This window comes from Suncus etruscus, chromosome 3 (assembly GCF_024139225.1).
Source record: "Suncus etruscus isolate mSunEtr1 chromosome 3, mSunEtr1.pri.cur, whole genome shotgun sequence".
NCBI lineage: Eukaryota > Metazoa > Chordata > Mammalia > Eulipotyphla > Soricidae > Suncus > Suncus etruscus.
The window spans coordinates 119,168,586-119,188,191 of NC_064850.1; the positions used below are offsets into that span (position 1 = coordinate 119,168,586).

At 36.4% G+C, this 19,606-nt stretch overlaps 1 protein-coding gene and 1 non-coding gene across 2 annotated transcripts in view; one reads left to right on the forward strand and one right to left on the reverse strand.

The window, feature by feature from the left end:
- INPP4B (inositol polyphosphate-4-phosphatase type II B) overlaps positions 1–19,606 on the forward strand; it is a 620,782-nt gene that overhangs the window by 527,625 nt on the left and 73,551 nt on the right. The window contains exons 19-22 of the mRNA XM_049770019.1: positions 440–563; positions 1,791–1,908; positions 13,684–13,824; positions 18,010–18,107. Coding sequence (XP_049625976.1) covers positions 440–563; positions 1,791–1,908; positions 13,684–13,824; positions 18,010–18,107 — 481 coding nt within the window. The remainder of the gene's footprint in view (positions 1–439; positions 564–1,790; positions 1,909–13,683; positions 13,825–18,009; positions 18,108–19,606) is intronic.
- On the reverse strand, positions 10,786–10,918 carry LOC126005071 (small nucleolar RNA SNORA51). The gene has a single exon (XR_007494252.1). It is a non-coding gene; the product is annotated as a small nucleolar RNA SNORA51 (small nucleolar RNA).

Consider the following 19,606-nt stretch of genomic DNA (forward strand, 5'->3'; position numbering starts at 1 on the left):
GTGCTTGCCTTGCACATCTGGATTCAGACTCTGGCACACCAGGAGTGATCCCTGAAAAAAGAACCAGGAGTAAGCCCTGAGTATAGCTGAGTGAAGCAAAATAAAAAAATTTTTTTTTTGTTTTAATGACTTAAAGAGCAGGAGTTCAAAATGTTAAAAAAATGTTAATGATTTGACTTATAGGAAGAGTAAAGTAAAGAGAAACTTGCAGCAAACCCCTGTTCTTTCCCCTTACCCAGTACTGCCTGGCTTTAACTCTGGAGCAAATTTCCTAGACTCAAAGAATTTGGGTGTTTTGATTTTTTTGTTGTTGTTGTTACTCTTTCTTGAAAATGTTTAATTGAATCTTTGAGGCCTCAAACGTCTTAAAATATTTAAAAATTCAACCAGGCAATGCTGACCCTAGTGAATTTCTTCAATGACCTTTTTTTTTCTTTAGCTTGCTGGATTGGTTTGTGGTTTTATCATCAAATTACACACAAGTTTGCATGACCCTGGCTTCCTCCAGCAGCTTTACACCGTGGGATTGATCGTGCAGTACGAAGGTCTGCTAAGCACTTACAGTGAGTAGCCCCATAGTATATGTTCAGATTGTATTCAGATCAGAGGGAATAGTTGGGGTGAAGATCTTTCCAGAGAATATAAATTAGAAGGCAATCTTGATTGTATCTCACATTGAAGAATTCATGTCACTTAATTCTTTGTATTTACTTATTTATTTATCTTGCAACTGTACTTTTAGCCCATTATGTTTGGGAAATAGAATTATAAATTGTTTGATGGAGGAGCCCCAGGAAACCAGATGGCTTCTTTTTTTTAATATAAAGACTGATTGCCAATATCATTTTTTAAAGGCTTGAATTTTAGTCCCAGTTCTCTAATATCTAGAACTTGATTGTACCTGAAGTTCACAGCCTGACTGATTACTGAGCACATAAAATGTGTCCAGTACAAATCAGTATTGTACTAGGCATGCACACAGAATTTCAATGACCAATAGTGTTGCTGATTTACACAAAATGACCACTTAGATATAGTGGGTTAAAGAAAAGTAATCTTATGAAAAGTTCTGCTGATAGCATTTTACTTTTAAAAACTATTTTTGCCATGGGACATGAAAGATATTGCAAAAATCTCTATGCAGGTCCTTCTTCAGACTGGAGGCTCAAGACCTTCTCTATTCCCCAGCACTCCAGACCACATGAAGCTCTGCCAGGAGCAATCCCTAAGCACTAAACCAGCAGCAGTCCCTGAGTACTGCCTCTGACACCCCCCACTATAAAGATATCCTAAGGAATAAAAAGGAAGTTTCAGAGTATATATCACCTCACATTAAATGTCTTGAACAGTGCTAATATGAGGTTAAGGATTTCTTCATACCCCTACAGATAGGTTTGAATTGGTGAGTGAAATGGAAAAAGAAACTACTGGCCTCAGTCAATGGAATTGCCAATTCTGTTTCTAGAATTCAAAATTGATGTTTGTTGAGGGAAGAAAATTTGTGTGGGACTTTGCCTATGAGAGTAACACTTGGCTGTGAGGAACTCCCAGCCAGTGCAGACACATTTTAATCCTCCAACGGATCAGCAGCTTCTAAAAACATCATGCTGGCCCTAGTTTCAATGAGGAAAATATCTCTCATCACCACCAAGAAGGCATTATAAGGGACTCACTGCCCTGGGAGATTCATCAACTGAAAACTCCAGTTCAAATTCCAGCAGGAAGTTGTAATAGCAACGGACATTTCCTCCAAATTGTTGAGGTGTAATGACTCCTTCTCCCCTGTTTAGGTGATGAAATTGGGATGCTAGAGGACATGGCTGTGGGCATTTCCGATTTGAAGAAAGTCACATTTAAAATAATAGAAGCCAAATCCAATGATGTCTTACCCTTGGTAACTGGAAGACGGTGAGTTAACATCCAAGTGGGAGCTTCTTTGGAAGTATTACAAAGGAGTCAAGGAGAATTCAGGTTTGGCTTAGACATTGGGGTGTGGGAGGATTTTTGTTTTGTTTTGGGAATATTTTTGGTCTTCTTTGTCATTTTGGTAAGGGATTAATGCAAGGAACAAGACAGAGGAGCTTGATAAACTCTTAGAATCTCTCTTTTTTTTTAATTGTGACCACCAATGTGAATTACAAGTCTTTCATAGTTATATTTAAGGTACATAGTGACAGTAAATTAGGGCCATTCTACCACCAGTGTTTTCCTCCTTTCATCCCTGTTTCCAGCATGCATCCCATACCTCCCCCTTTTACTCCCTGGGCTGCTAGTGTAATAGGACTATTGTATATAACTTTGTTGTAGATCTTGATTTTGTTGTCATTGACTTTGGGTTTGGTATTTGGACCTGATCATTATTTATTTCCACTCAATGTCCATGTGACTGTTTGCTTCTGGTACCATCTTCTTCCCCCCCCCCCCCTCAATTTATGAGGCAGAACAAGATGATTCAAGATCTGTAGTTCTGTCGAGAAAAAACAAAGCTGGGTGCAGTTTGTCTAGGAACTATCAATATCAATTTACAGGAAGAAAGGGGAAAAGAAAAAGACGCAATGACAAAATACACAACAACCACAATAAACAACTACTAAACAACTAAAAACAAAAAAAAAAAGAAAAGGAGAGCTGGTGTGGCAAGGTTTTGTGCCTTTTTTTTTTTTTGCATAGACACAGTAAGTATTGGGGAAATTAGAAAGGGAATTCCTTTCATCCCCCAATTCTGATCAGTTATCAGCTATCCCTCCCTATTTAACTCTCTTTAACCTCAGTTCTTAGCTCATTAGGTACCAAGACCAACCCCAACCTCAATAAGCCACCACCCAGCCCCCAGAGCAAAAGGACACATTCTCAGTACCACATCTCAGGCCTGGCAAGAAGCTGCAATCACCACTCCTGCAGTCATTCTCTGTGCACTTCTTTTCACATTCCCCCACCTCCTAAATGTGGACTGTTACATGCTACCAGATTCAGCCCCAGAGGAGTCTCAGCTCAAGTACACTACCTAATCCCTATTGCTGCAAACCATTTCTCAAACCCAACAAGACCACGGTGTGAGATGGAAATGGGCCCTGTATCTTACCCTCCCCCCAAGAATATCTCAAAAGACTTAATGGGGATATCTGTATTTTTTTTTAGTGCAGAGAGAGAGGGGGTGGGGAGAGAGAGAGAGAGGGAAGAGAGAGGAGATGGAAAGGGGAGAGGAGGAAGAGAGAGGTGAGAGAGAGGAGAGACTGACTCCTTTTGTGTGTTTAATACCTCAATAGTTATGCCTCTTAGTGTGTTTATTTCCAAATGTTTACTTTTAAGTAACCTCCTTCATCCTCTTTTTTTTCTTTTTTCTTAAATTTAAAAAATATAGTTTTTATTTTTTTAAATTTATATATACATATATATAATTTTTTTTAATTTCACTTGTTTGGGTTCTGCTTGGTATAAAATTCTAGAAGAAAAAGTCTTGTTTGGGATAAAAACTCAGGTCAAAACCAGGGCACAGAGATTGTATAGCCTATTATTATTACCCCAAATGCACCAGCAATAAAATATGTACCAATCCCTTTTGCACACGCATACTAAAAAAGAGGAAATTTTGGGACCAGAGTGATAGCACAGTGGTAGGGAGTTTGCCTTGCACCCAGCTGACCCAGGACAGGCCTGGGTTCAATCCTGGCATCCCATATGGTCCCCCAAGCCAGGAACAATTTCAAAAAAGTAGGGGGGGGGAATCTTATGTGTAGAAACAAGCTCTTATCTACTAGGGATAAGAACCCATAAATTTTATAATACAGGGACACCTCCCACCCTGAACATGTGTCATGGGGACTTGATTTAGATTCCATGTGATCAGATAATGATCATCCGACCCCAAATCCCAGATCCCAACCCATAAAAGCCACACAGTTACCTGCAATAGCACCAGGAACTAAACTCCCCCAAGGGAGTCCCTAATACCACTCTGGTAGCAACTTGTGTTAGGTTGATACAACATCCTGAGGATGAGGAAACAGCAACAACTTGATCACTTAATGGTAAGGTGAAACAGAAGACACTCCATCCTTGATATGAGCAAAAAACAAGATCACTAATTACAGAAGACTAACTTTGACAACCACAACTGGGCAGAACTTTTCCTGTTCCAATAAGAAAGACCCTAGCCTAGGGTCAAATTGTAGCCTAGGATTTGAACAAAAAACAAGATCTCTGATTCCAGAGGTCTGACTTTGACAACTACGACTGAGCAGAACTTCTGGAACCATAAGGAAAGACTAGATCCTAGGCTTCATCCTAGGATCTGCGCAAGAACCAATATCACTAATTACAGAAAACTGACTACAACAACCGTGATGGACAGACATTCTAGAACCATAAAGACTCTATCATAGACTTTGTCCTATGACCGTTTCAAATATCAAGATCTCCAATTACAGAGAACTGATTTTGTCAGCCACGACTGAGCAGAATGTTTCCTAGCACTATAAAAAGACCTCAGGGTTTGATAATGAGCATGTCTGGACATGTTTGGAGCCTATAGTTGTTCCCATGACAGTATGCTTCAATTGTGGAGAAACCCTATATCTCTTAGGCCAAGAGAATTCCTTTCTAATTTCCCCAATACTTACTGTGCCTATGCAAAACAAAACAAACAAAAACCTCTTAGATTTTTTTATTGTTTATTTATTTATTTTTATTAATATCTGTATTTAAACACCTTGATTACAAATATGATTGTTGTTGGGTTTCAGTCATGTAAAGAACACCCCCCTTTCACCAGTGCAACATTCCCATCAACAATGTCCCAAATCTCCCTCCTTCCCACCTCACCCCCACCTGTACTCTAGACAGGCTTTCTATTTCCCTCATTCATTCATATTGTTATGATAGTTCTGAATGTAGTTATTTCTCTTACTGCACTCACCACTCTTTGTGGTAAGCTTCATGCCTTGAGCTGGACATTCCAACCCTCTTCTCTTTGTCTCTGAGAATTATTGCAAAAATTTATTTTATTTTTCTTAAAACTCATAAATGAGGAAGATTTTTCTGCATCTATCTCTTTCCTTTTGACTTATTTCACTCAGCATAATGGAGTCGATGTACATCCATGTATAGGAAAATTTCATGACTTCATCTCTCCTGACTGCTGCATAATATTCCATTGTGTATATGTACCACAGTTTCTTAACCATTCATCTGTTGAAGGGCATCTTGGTTATTTCCTGAGTCTGGCTATTGTAAATAGCACTGCAATACACATAGGTGTGAGGAAGGGATTTTTGTATTATATTTTTGTGTTCCTAGGGTATATCCCCAGGAGTGGTATAGCTGGATCATACGGGAGTTCAATTTCCAGCTTAGAATTCTTAGTCTGTTAAGTACCTGCTGTAGTGAGCTGAGTGCAACCCCACTTTTTCCCTCGACAGGATGAAATGTGAGGAATTTGAAATCCAAAATAATTGCAGACATGAGAACATTTCTCTCTTTACTACTCTTTAGTCTATGCCCTGATGTTTTCATTTTGCCAGAATCATTTGGCTAATCTCTGTCATAATTCTTAAAATGACTTTACTTTCAAATCTTCTCAAAGCAACTTTTTGAGAAAAGATGTATTCTTAAGACAAGGGCATAGAACAGCATTTATTTTTCCTTAATTATTTTTGACAACTTACGCTCAAACCAATATTTCCAAAAATGGCTTTAAATATATAGCTTTGAAGGTCAGTATTTAATGGGTTCAATATCAAAATCATTTAGAAAAAGATGGTGTGGATAATACAGCTGTAGCTGGAGAATTATACCCTTTGCTAAATTATTTTAATCAGAAATCCAGTGAATTTGAATCATTTGGTATTCTTAGAATGCTGTAAGAGGATATTTGGAATTTAAATTCCTTCCATATCACAATGAAGAAAATGTGTGAATATATCTTTTTATACTAGAGAGAGCTGCAGAAGAGATGACATATAAAAGATCAAACCAAATTTGTTTTAATATTGACAGTAAACAGGAAAGAATTATAAAAATATTATTTAAAGGATGTCCAGAGAAACATGCTAGAAGGAAACTAAACTGCTCCTTACACATAAAGGAAAAAACATATCCTCTTAAAGCTAAATACTTCATCAGCAAACTCATTTAATTTGCCATTGTTGGGATTAAAAAAAAGAGGAATTAAAGACAAACAGCTGACAATTTAGTCCCACTGTATTGCTGTGAAGATGATCAGCCAAAGAGAAACTAATATACTCAATACAGTTTATAAGGGAGACTTACAGGGCAAAGGACAGAATGCCTTTTTCTGAGGAATACTTCAAGCTACATCCAAATGCAGAAATTACACAGATGATTGTAGTACACTGGCAATGGGGAATGGAGCAGGCTGGCAAATCCTTTTTCAATGACAACATTTCCATTGGACAGATTTGTCTAAAAGGACCATAATAGAACTAAAGGAAAAGTTAAATACACACAGAAGTTTCAAAATACTTAGGAAAACCCAGTGAATAGTGGGTAAAATATTTAGTTCTTGGCACAACTGTCTGCAGTGGCTTTGATCAGCCTTTGTTCCACTGGTATAATTTTATAGAAAAATGCAGGCTGTGAAGATCAGTGGTTTCACTGGCAGAGGATTAACTGCGTTTTGATTGGAAGGCAGAAGAAAAGAAAGTTTGCTTTTGGAAAATTGTCAAAAACTGGTAATTTAGAGAGTAGATAATATACAATGAATGATTGCATCTAAATTGAATGGACTCAATTGAACAATAATTTTAAGATGTATACACAGAACAAAATATTGCTTAAGAGAAACTAATAATATACAGCAAATAGGAAAATAGTCCATGTTTCATAATGGCAGTTCTCTACAAACTGATGTGTAGATGTAATCGCAATCTAAGTATCAGAAGTCTTTGTTGCTTTTTTAAATGCAAAAATTGGCAAGCTAAACTTAAAATTTACATAGAAATGTGAAGATTCCAGAATGCCCCAAAATGGTGTTATAAAAGAACAAACTTGAAGCATTTTTACTTTCTTACTTTAAACTTCTATAAAGCTATAGCAATTATAGCCATATTGAACACCATAAATAGGTATGCATATATTAATAGATAGTAGATGACTAAGTAGATGAGAGACATAGGACTATATGGATACCAGTCAGTAAAATCAAATTTAGAATCCAGAATTAATTCATTAACTTTAGGTTAACTGATTGTTTTACAAAGCTGCAAAGGCAATTCAGTGGGTAAGCAAGAGATTTTTTCCAAAATTATGTTGTGGCAATTTCTTATCTCTGTTATCTAAACAAGAGTTTAGAGTCTTAAATAATACAAGAAACAAACCATATTTTTGAATTTTTTTTTTGATATGGTTCAGTGGATAAGGCTTTGCATATCGCTGGTCTAAGTTTTATCCCCAGCACAAGATAGTGTCCCTGAGCAGAGCCAGGAGTGATTCTGAAAACAGTCCTGAGAATTGCAATGTATGACTCCCAAACCTAAACCAAACAAACAAAAATATTCTTAGATATAACCTAAAATTAATATCCATAAAATAAGGTGGTAAATAACATTGTACCAAACTTTTAAGCATAAAATTACCACTCAGTAAATATAAACCAAGCCATAAATTGGGAGGAAAATATGCATCTTAACTGTCTTATATGGACTTCTCTAATATAAAAGGTTAAAAAAGGGTGTTAGAAAACACCCTTATTATTTGCAATTAGGATTCTTTTTTATTTAGCTAAGAATATGAATGAATAGATATGTTATCAAAAAATATTTACTAGTGGCTTGTCTGTACAAAAAAATGTGTTCCACATCATTATTTATTAGGCTGATACAAATTAAAACTAGAAATTCCATTTTACTCTCAGTATAATCATCATCATTAAAAATTGCAGACAATAACCAGAGTTATCAAGGTTATAGTGAGCATGGAATTCTCACACTTTGTTTACGGTGATGTATAATAGTGCTGCCACTTTTGAAATTTTTGATAGCACTTTAAAAAATAACATCTAATTATATTTTTTAAACTTTCAGAACTTTTAAAAATGTAAGTAAATTTAATTAAATTTTAACTAATTAAATTACATTTTAAATTACACTATGAGTCTTAAATGCATTTCCAAGACAAAAATAAAATCATGTGTACAAACAAAAGTTAGCTTATGAATATTTAAAGCAACATGATTTGCAATTGCTAAAATCTTAAAATAATTCAAATATTTATCAACTTGTGAATATATAGGCAAATGCAGACTATTCATTTAATAGATTATTTAGCCTAAAGAGGAACAAATTAATGAGCTTTACACAATAGAAATAACTTTAAAACCTTTACACCTAGTAGAAAGACCAACACAAAAGATTACATATGACTTGAGTCCAATTACATGAAATGTGGAAAAGTAAAATCTGTAAAGACAAAAAGTGAAGCAGTGTTCTCCTGGGATTGGATTCAAATGCAAGTAGGCAAGAGGGATCTTTTTTTTTTAATGTGATAGAAATGTTCTACAACTTGTTATGCTCATTGTATAATTATTAAAAAAAATCCTAAAATTCTGAACTGTATTCTTAAAGCACATGAATTTACGTCAATTATATTTAAAAGAGCTGACACAGAGCAATAAAAAAGAGAGAGTAGTTGACCAGACTGATAGTACAGCAGAAAGGGTGTTTTTCATGTGGCCAATCAGAGTTTGATCCCAGAGCCCATATGTTCCTCCCAACACCTCCAGGATTGATCATTGAGCAAAAAATTAAGAATAAGGCCTGAGTACTGCCAAGTATGCCCCTCTAAAAAGAGTAGTATTACTATTAAAATATTCAGTGGAAAGATAGCATTGAACTTGCCATATAGTCTTGGTATTTCCTGGCTTTAATTCAAAACCCAGGTGAGACACAAATGTCAAGAGTCAATGATGTGGGGCCAAAGTGATAGCATAGTGTTAGGGCAATGCTTTGCATGTGGCCAACCAGAGATGGACAACCATAGACATGGACAACCAGAGATTTTGATCCCTGGCATCCCATATGGTCCCCCAAGCCTGTTAGGAGCGATTTCTGAGTGCAGAGCCAGGAGTAACCCCTGAGCACTGCCAGGTATGGCCCCCAAACCAAAAATAAATAAAGATACTTTAAATAAAAAGGAGTAAATGATAATTAGAGTGAGAAATACTAAAATGTTTTTGCAAAGAAACTCTATGTCTACACATCTTTCCCAAAGCATTTGTTACAGTCCTACATTCTCTTTTTTATATAATATCTTTATTTAAGCACCGTGATTACAAATATGTTTGTAGTTGGCTTTCAGTTATAAAAAAAGTATGCCCCCTTCAAGAGTGCAACTTTCCCACCACCCATGCCCCCCATAGCCATCCTCCCCTAATCCCTGCATGTATTCAAGATGAGGATTCTATTTCTCTCACTAACTACCATTGTCATGATAGTTGTCAGTGTACTTATTTCTCTAACTGCACTCACCACTCTTTATGGAAAGCTTCATATCATGGACCAGTCCTTCCAACCCTCATCTCTATTGTCTCTGGGTATTATTACAATAATGTCTTTTATTTTTTCTTAAATCCTACAGAGGAATGAGGCTATTCTGTGTCTATTTCTCTCCCTCTGACTCATTTCACTCAACATAATAGTTTCCATGTATAGGAAAATTTTATGATTTCATTTTGCTGATGGCTGCATAGTATTCATTGTGTATATGTACCACACTTACTTTTTTATTAATATCTTTATTTAAATACCGTGATTACAAATATGATTGTAGTTGGGTTTCAGTCATGTAAAGAACACCTCCCTTCATCAGTGCAACATTCCAATCATCAATGTCCCAAATCTCCCTCCTTCCCACCCCACCCACACCTATACTCTAAACAGGCTTTCTACTTTCCTCATTCATTCACATTGTTATGATAGTTCTCAATGTAGTTATTTCTCTAACTGCACTCATCACTTTTTGTGTTGAGTTTCATGTCATGAACTGGACCTTTCTGTCCTCCTCTCTTTTGTCTCTGAGAATTATTGAAAAATGTCTTTCATTTTTTTAACCCATAGATGAGGGAGACTATTCTGCATCTATCTCTCTCCCTCTGGCTTATTTCATTCTGTCCCTTTGTACTTCACTTCTTATTTCAGTGCATTATGATCTGAGAAGTTAGTCTGTACAGTTTCTATCCTCTTGATTAATGGAGGTATGTTTAATGGGTCAGCATGTGATCTATCCTGGAGAATGACCCATTTGCATCAGAGAAGAATACATATCAGGGGTAGTATACTCTCATTAATTTTCAGCCTGATTGACCTATCAAGGGGTGACAGGGTGGTATTGAGGTCTCACATATTATTGTGTTGCTATTGATATCTTCTTTCAGATTTGTCAACAATTGTATTTAATGTTTTTCTGGCCCCTCATTGGGTGCATATATATTTTGGAGTGTGATTCCTTTCTGTTGTATATATCCCTTGATTATTACAAAATGTCCATCTTTAATTTTTTAAGTCTAATGTTTGTGTATATTTTTGCTTTTTGTTTTGTTTTGTTTTGTTTTGGGGCCACATCTGGTGACACTCAGGATTTACTCCTGGCGATGCCCTCAGATATCATTCCTGGCTTGGGGGATCATATGGGATGCAGGGAGATCAAACTGTAGTCCGTCCTAGGTTAACCCTTGCAAGGCAGACGCCTTACAGCTAGCACTTCTGCTCCAGTCCCTGGTGTATACGTTTTTAAATCTAAAAATCTTATATTAATATGCTACTTCAGCTTTTGAATTGTCCCCCAATTCATAATACAGACCAGGCAAAGGGCCTGGGTTGAAGTGTATATGGGGTGCATTTACTGTACCTCCTCTTTCTATACAGTCAGTGTAAAGAACACAGCCTGTGGTAAGAATTGGGAGGCCTTATCTTTTCTTTTTTTTCTTTTTTGATTTTTTAATATGTATATAAAATCCTTCACCAGTGCAACATTCCCATGACCAATATCCCAAGTGTCCTTCCTACCCACCCCACACCAGCCTGTACTCTAGACAGGTTTTCTACTTCAGCTTTTTAAGGGAGTTTTTTGCGTGGATGATTGTCCTCCAACCTTTGATTTCGAGTCTATGTTTGTTCTGACTTCAGATGTGTTTCTTGTAGCAGTAGAATGTTGAATTCTGCAAACTTTTTGAGCCATTGTGCCACTCTTTGTCTCTTAAGTGGTGCATTTATTTCATTGACTTTGAGAGAAATAATTGTCATGGGATTTAGTGTTATCTTTGTGTATTAGTTTGGTGTGTCTGTTGGTTTGTCTTTTCTAGAAGTAGATCTTTGGTTGTGTTTTAGACTGGTTTTGAGTGTCTAAGATTTCTGAGATGTTGCTTGTCCATGAAGCTATGTATGATACCTTTAAACCTGAGTGCAAGTCTGGCTAGGTAAAATATTCTAAGTGAAGCATTCTTTTTGTTGAGTTTTGTCACTGTATCCCATAACTGCCTTTGGGCCTTGAGGGTTTATTGTGACAGTTCTGCTATAAATCTTAAGGATGCTCCTTTGAATATAATTTCCATTTTTTATCTTGCTACTTTCAATATTCTATCCCCATCATTGAGACTAATATGTGTCTTGGGGTGCTTTTTTAAGGATCTCTTTTATGTGGTATTCTTTGGGCAATACAGGATTTGGTTGCATGCAGTTTTTAGCTTTGGGAGTTTGTTTGCAATAATACCTTTTACTATTGATTCTTCCTGAGGATTTTTTTCCTGGGTCTCTGGGACTCAAATGATTCTTATGGTGTTTCTGTTGAGTTTATTGAAGACTTCTCTTTTCATTCATTTACATTCTTTGGGGATTTTTTTTTCTAATGTCTGATCATATGCTTTAAGGCTCTTTTCCAAGCTCTTCTGTTGAATGGAGTTGTTATGCATCTTATCTTATAGCTCACTAATTAGGTCCTCAGCTGCTGTTACTCTGTTGGAGAGGATTTCCAGTGAGGTTTTCATTTCACCTACCATGTTTTTCAGTCCTGTTACTTCAGCTTAGAGTTTTCTCATTTCTATTTTCATATTCTCTTGATTCTTATTTGTGGTTCATTCAGGTCAATCTATGCTTTCTTTGAGTTATATGTATATTCTCCTTACTTCTCTAAACTCCTTATCTGAGAAGCTAAATAAGTGGTTGGAATTTTTAACATCATAAGAGTTGCCATCCTCATTCTTTACGTATGGTGTTGACCTGCATTGTTTCCCCATTGTCACATTTGTAGTGAGATGTTTACTGAATATTGTCCTGGATATCATTGATTGGGAGATATGCAAGGCCGCAAAGTGAAGCATAGTGGCCAGGCTCCTCTGTTCTGTCCATTGTGGGTTGTGGCAAGCTCACCTACATTGAGGTGGCTTCCACAGTCTCTTATGGGCAGGGTTACTCCCAATACCAGTAGCCATGGATTTTGGACGACAGCCAAGTTGGAAAGTGTGTAGTAGGGATAAGGCTCGTAGTCCTAGAACTCTTAATATATTTCTGGAGAAACATGATCATACCTAAAATATGAACAAAATATTAATGTTTTTACTCAATTCACACTGACACAATTGTCAGATTTCAACCAGACAAGTAATCACTCTTACTGGCTATATTTTGTCAAGATTTATAATATGTTCCAGTCTAGCCAGAGAGATGGCACAGCGATGGAGCATTTGGCTTGCATGCGGCCAACCCTGGAGGAATCCGGCTCAATTCCCAGCATCCCATATGGTCCCCCAGCCTGCCAGGGGCGATTTCTGTGTGCAGAGCCAGGAGTAATCCCTGTGCGCTGCTGGCTGTGGCTCGAATACCAATAAATCAATAAATAAAGTTAAAATATATGTTCAATTCTAAACATTAAGAATTATTTGTAATGAATAGTCCCAGCAGAAAAGTATTTATATATTTTTATTCTGTATCAAAGTGATCAAGAACCCCTAAATACTATCCCTTAAGTAATGAAACACTACTTCAAAATTCCATCAAATCCTCCTCACAAACCTCCTTTGTAAACAGTTTCATTAGCAATAGGAATCAGATTGTGTATAAAGAATGCTGTCGATTATTTGTTTATGCCTTTTCCTATATTGAAAAATCAATCAACAAATTACCTTTTTTATTCTCAGGACTAATCACTTCAAAAATCAAATCAACAGAACAAATATTAAAGCTTAATGTGTCCAGAGTTCTGATCTCCCAAATGAATGAAACATTGTTCATTTGCTGAAGGTTCTCACAGTAATGATAAGAAATACAACATGATGTTAAGAATGTTGATAAGGGGGCCCGGAGACATAGCACAGTGGTGTTTGCCTTGCAAGCAGCCGATCCAGGACCTAAGGTGGTTGGTTCAAAACTCGGTGTCCCATATGGTCCCCTGTGCCTGCCAGGAGCTATTTCTGAGCAGACAGCCAGGAGTAACCCCTGAGCACCGCTGGGTGTGGCCCAAAAACAAAAAAAAATGTTGATAAGAAAAGAAGTGAAGTAATCACATGAATTAAGGATAGAAAGTAAACAGAGTAGACAACCACCTGTTTCCATGTTATACTCCAACCCCAGTCCCATTGTTTCTTTCCAACAAATCTCATATAACATAAAATTAATGAAATTAAAAAATAAATAATGAAATTGTCACTATTCTTCTCTGCTCCTCCATTCTTTTCAGTGAACATTATGTGGTGGAGGTGAAGCTTCCAGCCGGAATGTTTGAGTCTCTGCCTTTACCCATCAGAGAAGGACAGCTGCTCCACATCCATCCAGTGCTTTTCAATGTTGGAATCAATGAACAGCAAACTTTTGCTGAGAGGTAAGCTTCAGGGATATGATTGGCACCTGAATTCTTCATAATTATCATGGAGGTGCTGGGTAATTCTACATGTTCCTGCATGTCAAACTGAGATAGATTTATGGGTAGCATTTTTGTTTAGAGCACTACCTACTTAGGTGATACAATGAAGAAATTTACACATATGAAAAGAATCCTAGTTCACATCAGAATAAAATCTGACAAAGGAATTGAGAAAACATTATTACCCAGACTATTCACACAATTAAGAGTAATATTTTCCAAATACCTATATGTTTATACCAAATTTTAGAACATTTTGTTTTACATATTGCAACATATTCTTTGTTAAAAATGAAGGCCATATTCTTTGCCACATCTTGTTAAGTATGCTTTAGGCTTTTACTCATATATCTTACTAAACTAAAAATACCACTGCATTTATAGTCCTCTTGGATTCAGTGATGGTCAATACTTTTATCTATTTTTTCCAACTAGTACTTCTTCTCTCCCTCATACCCAATTTATTTCCTGAACAGCATGACTTTTCATAATTCTCACTTGCCTGTTACAAAATTAGATGACAGCTTTTATTGCAAGGTTAATTTCAAACTGTGTGGAAGCTATTAATCTCTTTCTTACAGTATGCATAAATCAGAATATAATTTTATTCTTGTGTTGCACAAGTTTTCTTCAATAATTAAGCTCTTTTGCAAATCATATGGAAGATCAGATTATATTTCAATTATTTATATATTTGCCTCATGGCAAGTCCAATAATTGAGGTGAAAAATATTTATGAACAGCACTTTGGGGGAGGGGGAAGTGCCAACACTCTTTGCTACATTAGAACAACCTCTTTTAAAAAGAAGGGAAGGGTATATGACCTGGATGTTCCCTGAGGGCCAAAAGTCAAAATAACATAAATTGGGAACTGTAGAAATAGTCAAATCTATCAAGAGTGACAGTTGGGCACAGGAAGGAAACAGGTTTGGTAGGGTCACAGTTAAAAAATGATTGAGAATCAGTACCCTAGAAAACAGATATTTGAACTATGAATAAGCTGAGACCAGTGTGTGTGGGGCTGAGATGTGAGACTCTTCCATTCATAGATGGAAGTCTCCAGGGCTATGTAGCACTCTATTGTCATGTGTTAGTTGACAATTAGATTGGATGAGCCTACATCATTTCTATGGTTCCTATTTTAGTTTGCATCCACTTTATATTGATGCCCCTTTCCTTCTCTCTCTTCATTTGCATAACTGATCATTTTTATACCTGGATGTTGTACAACAACACTAGTATATATATATATTTATTTATAAAAGAGTCTAGTGTATATATACATATATTTTTATATACATATTCATATCCAGTAGAAATGATCCAGTAGAAAATAACTCTGTCCCACAACTCTGACATTTGCACCCAGTGATGGGTGCTGTTTTCTCTTTGGCCTTTGTGCTTTATTTCCTGGTTTTGAGCCTTGAGCTTAACTAGAAAACATATGTCTGTTAGTTGTGCATATATATCCAGGTGTGATGCTGTCCAGGAATCAAATCATATACTGTTTCATCTAGTCTTGAATATATAGAAATTCATCTGGTTGAACTATCAAAGCAAAATACCAATTGGATAGATCAACCATTAAAAATGTATTTCTCATGGTTCTGGAGATATAGAAGGCAAAGATCATGGTTCTGGCTGATGAGTTTCTAGTGAGGGCTCTCTTTAGATTTTTCCCCTGTGTACATGTGAAGAAACATGTGGAGAAACAGAAGAATTTTCTGGTATCTTTTCTTCTGAGAACACTAATACTATTAGAGAAGAGCCCCAACCTCAAATCTTTAGTTAATCTTACTTAAATTAGATAGATATTCCTTCTACAAATATCAGCATTCTGGAGAGCTAAGGCTTCAAGCTAAAAGTTTTGGGTAGATGCTAATATTCAGTCTGTAGGACTGAAATGACAAGTACATTTTTGCAAAGTGATTATACTATTTCAGAGGTCATAGAGATTACCCTAAGATTTCCCTGTATATACATTCCTGTCCCTCTGAGTTTAATCAGATATAGACATTAAGTGTTGACTGTACTAAGCTATAGATACTAGTTCCCCCAGTGGACTGGGTTCCTATCTTGCTGGAAAGACAGGTCAACAAATATTACACTCTTGACTCATGAAGATTGTGGAGATGAGAAGGAGAAGAAATAGTAGAGAAAAGAATGTGATTCACAGATGAAGGAGGATTTTATTAGGGAGGTCTCATATAGTAGATTAGCCTTCCACAGGGCTTTTTGAAGGATGAACAGGAATTAATCAAGCAGAAAAAGAGTATAAGACATTTTTCTTAGAAGGAAAATAACATGTAAATAGCCCCAAAGGCATAAAAAACTGCTGTTAAGTATTTTCATAACAATCTGATAATATTCTCACAAGGAGATTTGGAAACTATTTTGTAGAAGTTACATAATAAATAAGCTATTATTCAAGCCAGAGAGATAGAATAGTGAGTAAGGTGCTTGTCTTGCATGACGTCAATCTAGGTTTTACCCCTGGAACTGCATATAGTTCCCTGAGTTCTACTAGGAGCAATCTCTGAGAGCAGAGACAGGGGTAAACCCTGAGCACAGCTGGATGTGGCATTAAAATAAATGGGCCAGAGTGATAATAGAGCAGGTAGGTTGTCTGTCTGCCTTTCAAGCAGTCGATCTCTGGCACCTTCCTAAATGTGCCCCTGAGACCACCAGTAGTAACCGTTGAGTGCAGAGCCCAGGAGTAAGTTTTGGGTACTGCCAGGCATGACCAGAAAAACAACAAAACAAACAAATAAATATGTAATGAGACAAGAATTTGACCTTTTCAGAAAACAAGATGTGGTTTGATAAACTGAATATTGAGTGTTAGGTGAACTTCTCCAACATTTTGTTGCACTTGTAGAATCTGGGTCATAATCAGAGAGATTTGTTAAAGGAGGATTGAGGTAAGGAGGATGTATGGAGTAGACTAGAATAGAAGGTAAGGACACCAGAGGCTCAGTACTTGACTATGTGGGAGGCTCTGACTGACCATTAATACTTGCTATATAATATTAATAGTAAGGCAAAAGAAGGGATACTGGAGATATAAAAAGGTTGAAGCAAAATGATAGGGAAAGAGAGAGGAAATCCAAAATGGTGCCTAGATGTTGAAAGGGATTTAATGGCAGAGAATTGAAAATATGTTTAGAGAGAGAGAAAAAAATGAGGAGGTTTGACTTTAAGCTATTTTTTTCTATAAAGTAGGGTAGAATGAAATTTTTGGAGATAGATACTATGAGTCATTCATAGAGGTGGTTTTTTTTCCCTAGAAACAAACTGAGTAATTCTAGTCTGGAAAATGCCCAGCACAATACAGATTGTTAATTTTTAAGAAGAAAGTTTTGTCTTGAGACAGGGACAAAAAAGAACAACATGAACACAAAGGCTGCACTGTCTTCAGGGAAAATGAAACAGTTGTTTCACCCAGAGCAATGTTGACTGAAGCGAAAGGTTCTGTGAGAGATTTTGCCTTCAGCAGTTGATGGTGTGTTAGATTGTGCAGCACAGGGTCCTGTCCTCATTTTCTGAGCTTCTCCTAAGGCTATCATGGGTGAAACAGATGATAGGAAGAGGGACTTTTATTTGTTTTTCGTTTTTTTTTTTTATTTAGCCCTGACAAAGGTAGGAAAACTGTCATTAGCTATCAGTTAAGCTCAGGCATTGGTTCTGGGGCTACTAATTTGGTATTACATTCAAGCTCATTTGGTGACTATGAGAATATTTTGGTGAGTCAAAAGGATTGATGGAACAGGAGCAGTGGAGACTAACTAGTTTAAATCACTGTTGTACAAAGTTACTTAGAGACTCAGTGAGGGAGAAAGATAGAAATTCCTGCATCAAAAAATGATAGATAGGGCCCGGAGAGATAGCACAGTGGCGTTTGCCTTGCAAGCAGCCAATCAGGACCAAAGGTGGTTGGTTCGAATCCCGGTGTCCCATATGGTCCCCCGTACCTGCCAGGAGTTATTTCTGAGCAGACAGCCAGGAGTAACCCCTGAGCATCGCTGGGTGTGGCCCAAAAACCAAAAAAAAAATGATAGATAGCTATTTAAAATTATTTTTAAACTATTTTTTGAGTATTGTTTGAACTTTATAATCTATAAGTATCTTCTTGACTTTTTTTAGGTTTGGTGATGTCTCTTTGCAGGAAACTATTAACCAGGAAAATTTTGAGCTTCTGAAAAAATATTGCACAGTGTTTATGGAAAAGATGCCTCCAGATTGTAAGTACTTGTGGAAGAGAAAACAATAAAAATGTATTGATTATAAATTTCTAGGAACTTAAGGCATGAGGTCAGTAAGAGAAAGAAGTGTGGATGCTGGAAGCTGAGAGGGGGGTAAGCCGGAGGCCGATTGATGGGAGACAGTGGGGCCCCTGCCTCTCTGTTTTTATAGCACACTCACTGGGTCCTGATATTCATGATAGAACATTGATTTTCAAGCCACCGAATAGAGCCAACAAGGAAAAATAATGAAACTATCAATGGGTCCACTAAAAAATTTATATGACTTTTAACCATGTACAGACTTTAAGAAAGGTTTAGGTTTTAGCTTTTATAAATAATACCCATTATATATCTCATACATACAAGGAATCATAGAATACACATTGCATAAGAAAAATAAAATGATGGAAAATGAAGAAACAGTTTATTTTGCATGTTCATGTGATTATGTAAAAATGATGGCAAGATCATCAAGCCTCTAGCAATGTATCTGACATGTGTGAATTTCTTGTTATTGAGGATGTTGTTGGCATTCTCTAGTTTTCAAATGCTTCTTGTCACAAAATTAAGGACAAATCATATGGTCCAAATGCAAAGAATCAAGAGTATAGTCGGACTTCATGTATAAATAGAATAAAAGTTCTGAACTGAAGAGATAGTAGAAGAGCAAAGGTGCTTACTTTGCACTCAACTCACTCCACTTCAATCCCAGCATCATATAAGATTCTCTGAGCCATGCCAGGGGTAATCCCTGAGAACTGCCAGGAGTGATTCCTGAGCACAAATGGACGTGGCCAACCCTCTTCCCCACATGTATTGAGAGGCTTAAATAGTTCCATTAGGAGCTATGTTTCAATAGAGAAAGAAAGAAACATATTAGTAGTGTTACCTAAAAGTCCTCTTAAAGTCTACCTGACATTTAATTACAGGCAATTTGTCCAGTGATCTGGATTCTGCACTTACTGAAATAAAATGGGAGCTAGTGTGTTAGTCTTTTTATAACTCATTGAATGTAGCACAAAAATACTATGGTGTCATATGCATCCCACATTGTTATGTGTGAATATTTGGAAAATATTGCCCATGTTTTTATATATCATTTTATGTCACATAACCTATTATTTATGTCAAAATAAAATCAAGCATGGGAAGATATTTTAGCAACCAGTATGCTAGTTTAAATTTGTTAATTAGTTGGAAAATGAATATAGTAAACAAAAATTGCATTAGTGATTAGTAGGAGTTTATTTATAACTTGGATGTTGGTGAATAATTTTTGGATAACTTACTTCTAATTTGGAAATAATTCTCAGAATTTCATAAGCAATTCTGTGTGTGTACAAGCATAGATATGTGTATTTTCATTCCTCCAAAATGTGTTCAGTGAACTAATAGTACTGGTATTTTCTAAGAATTCGTGCACAGTGAAAATTCTCTTCCTTACTTGATAGTTTGTTACTTTCATCGTCAGTTAAATAAAAATAGCTAATACATGT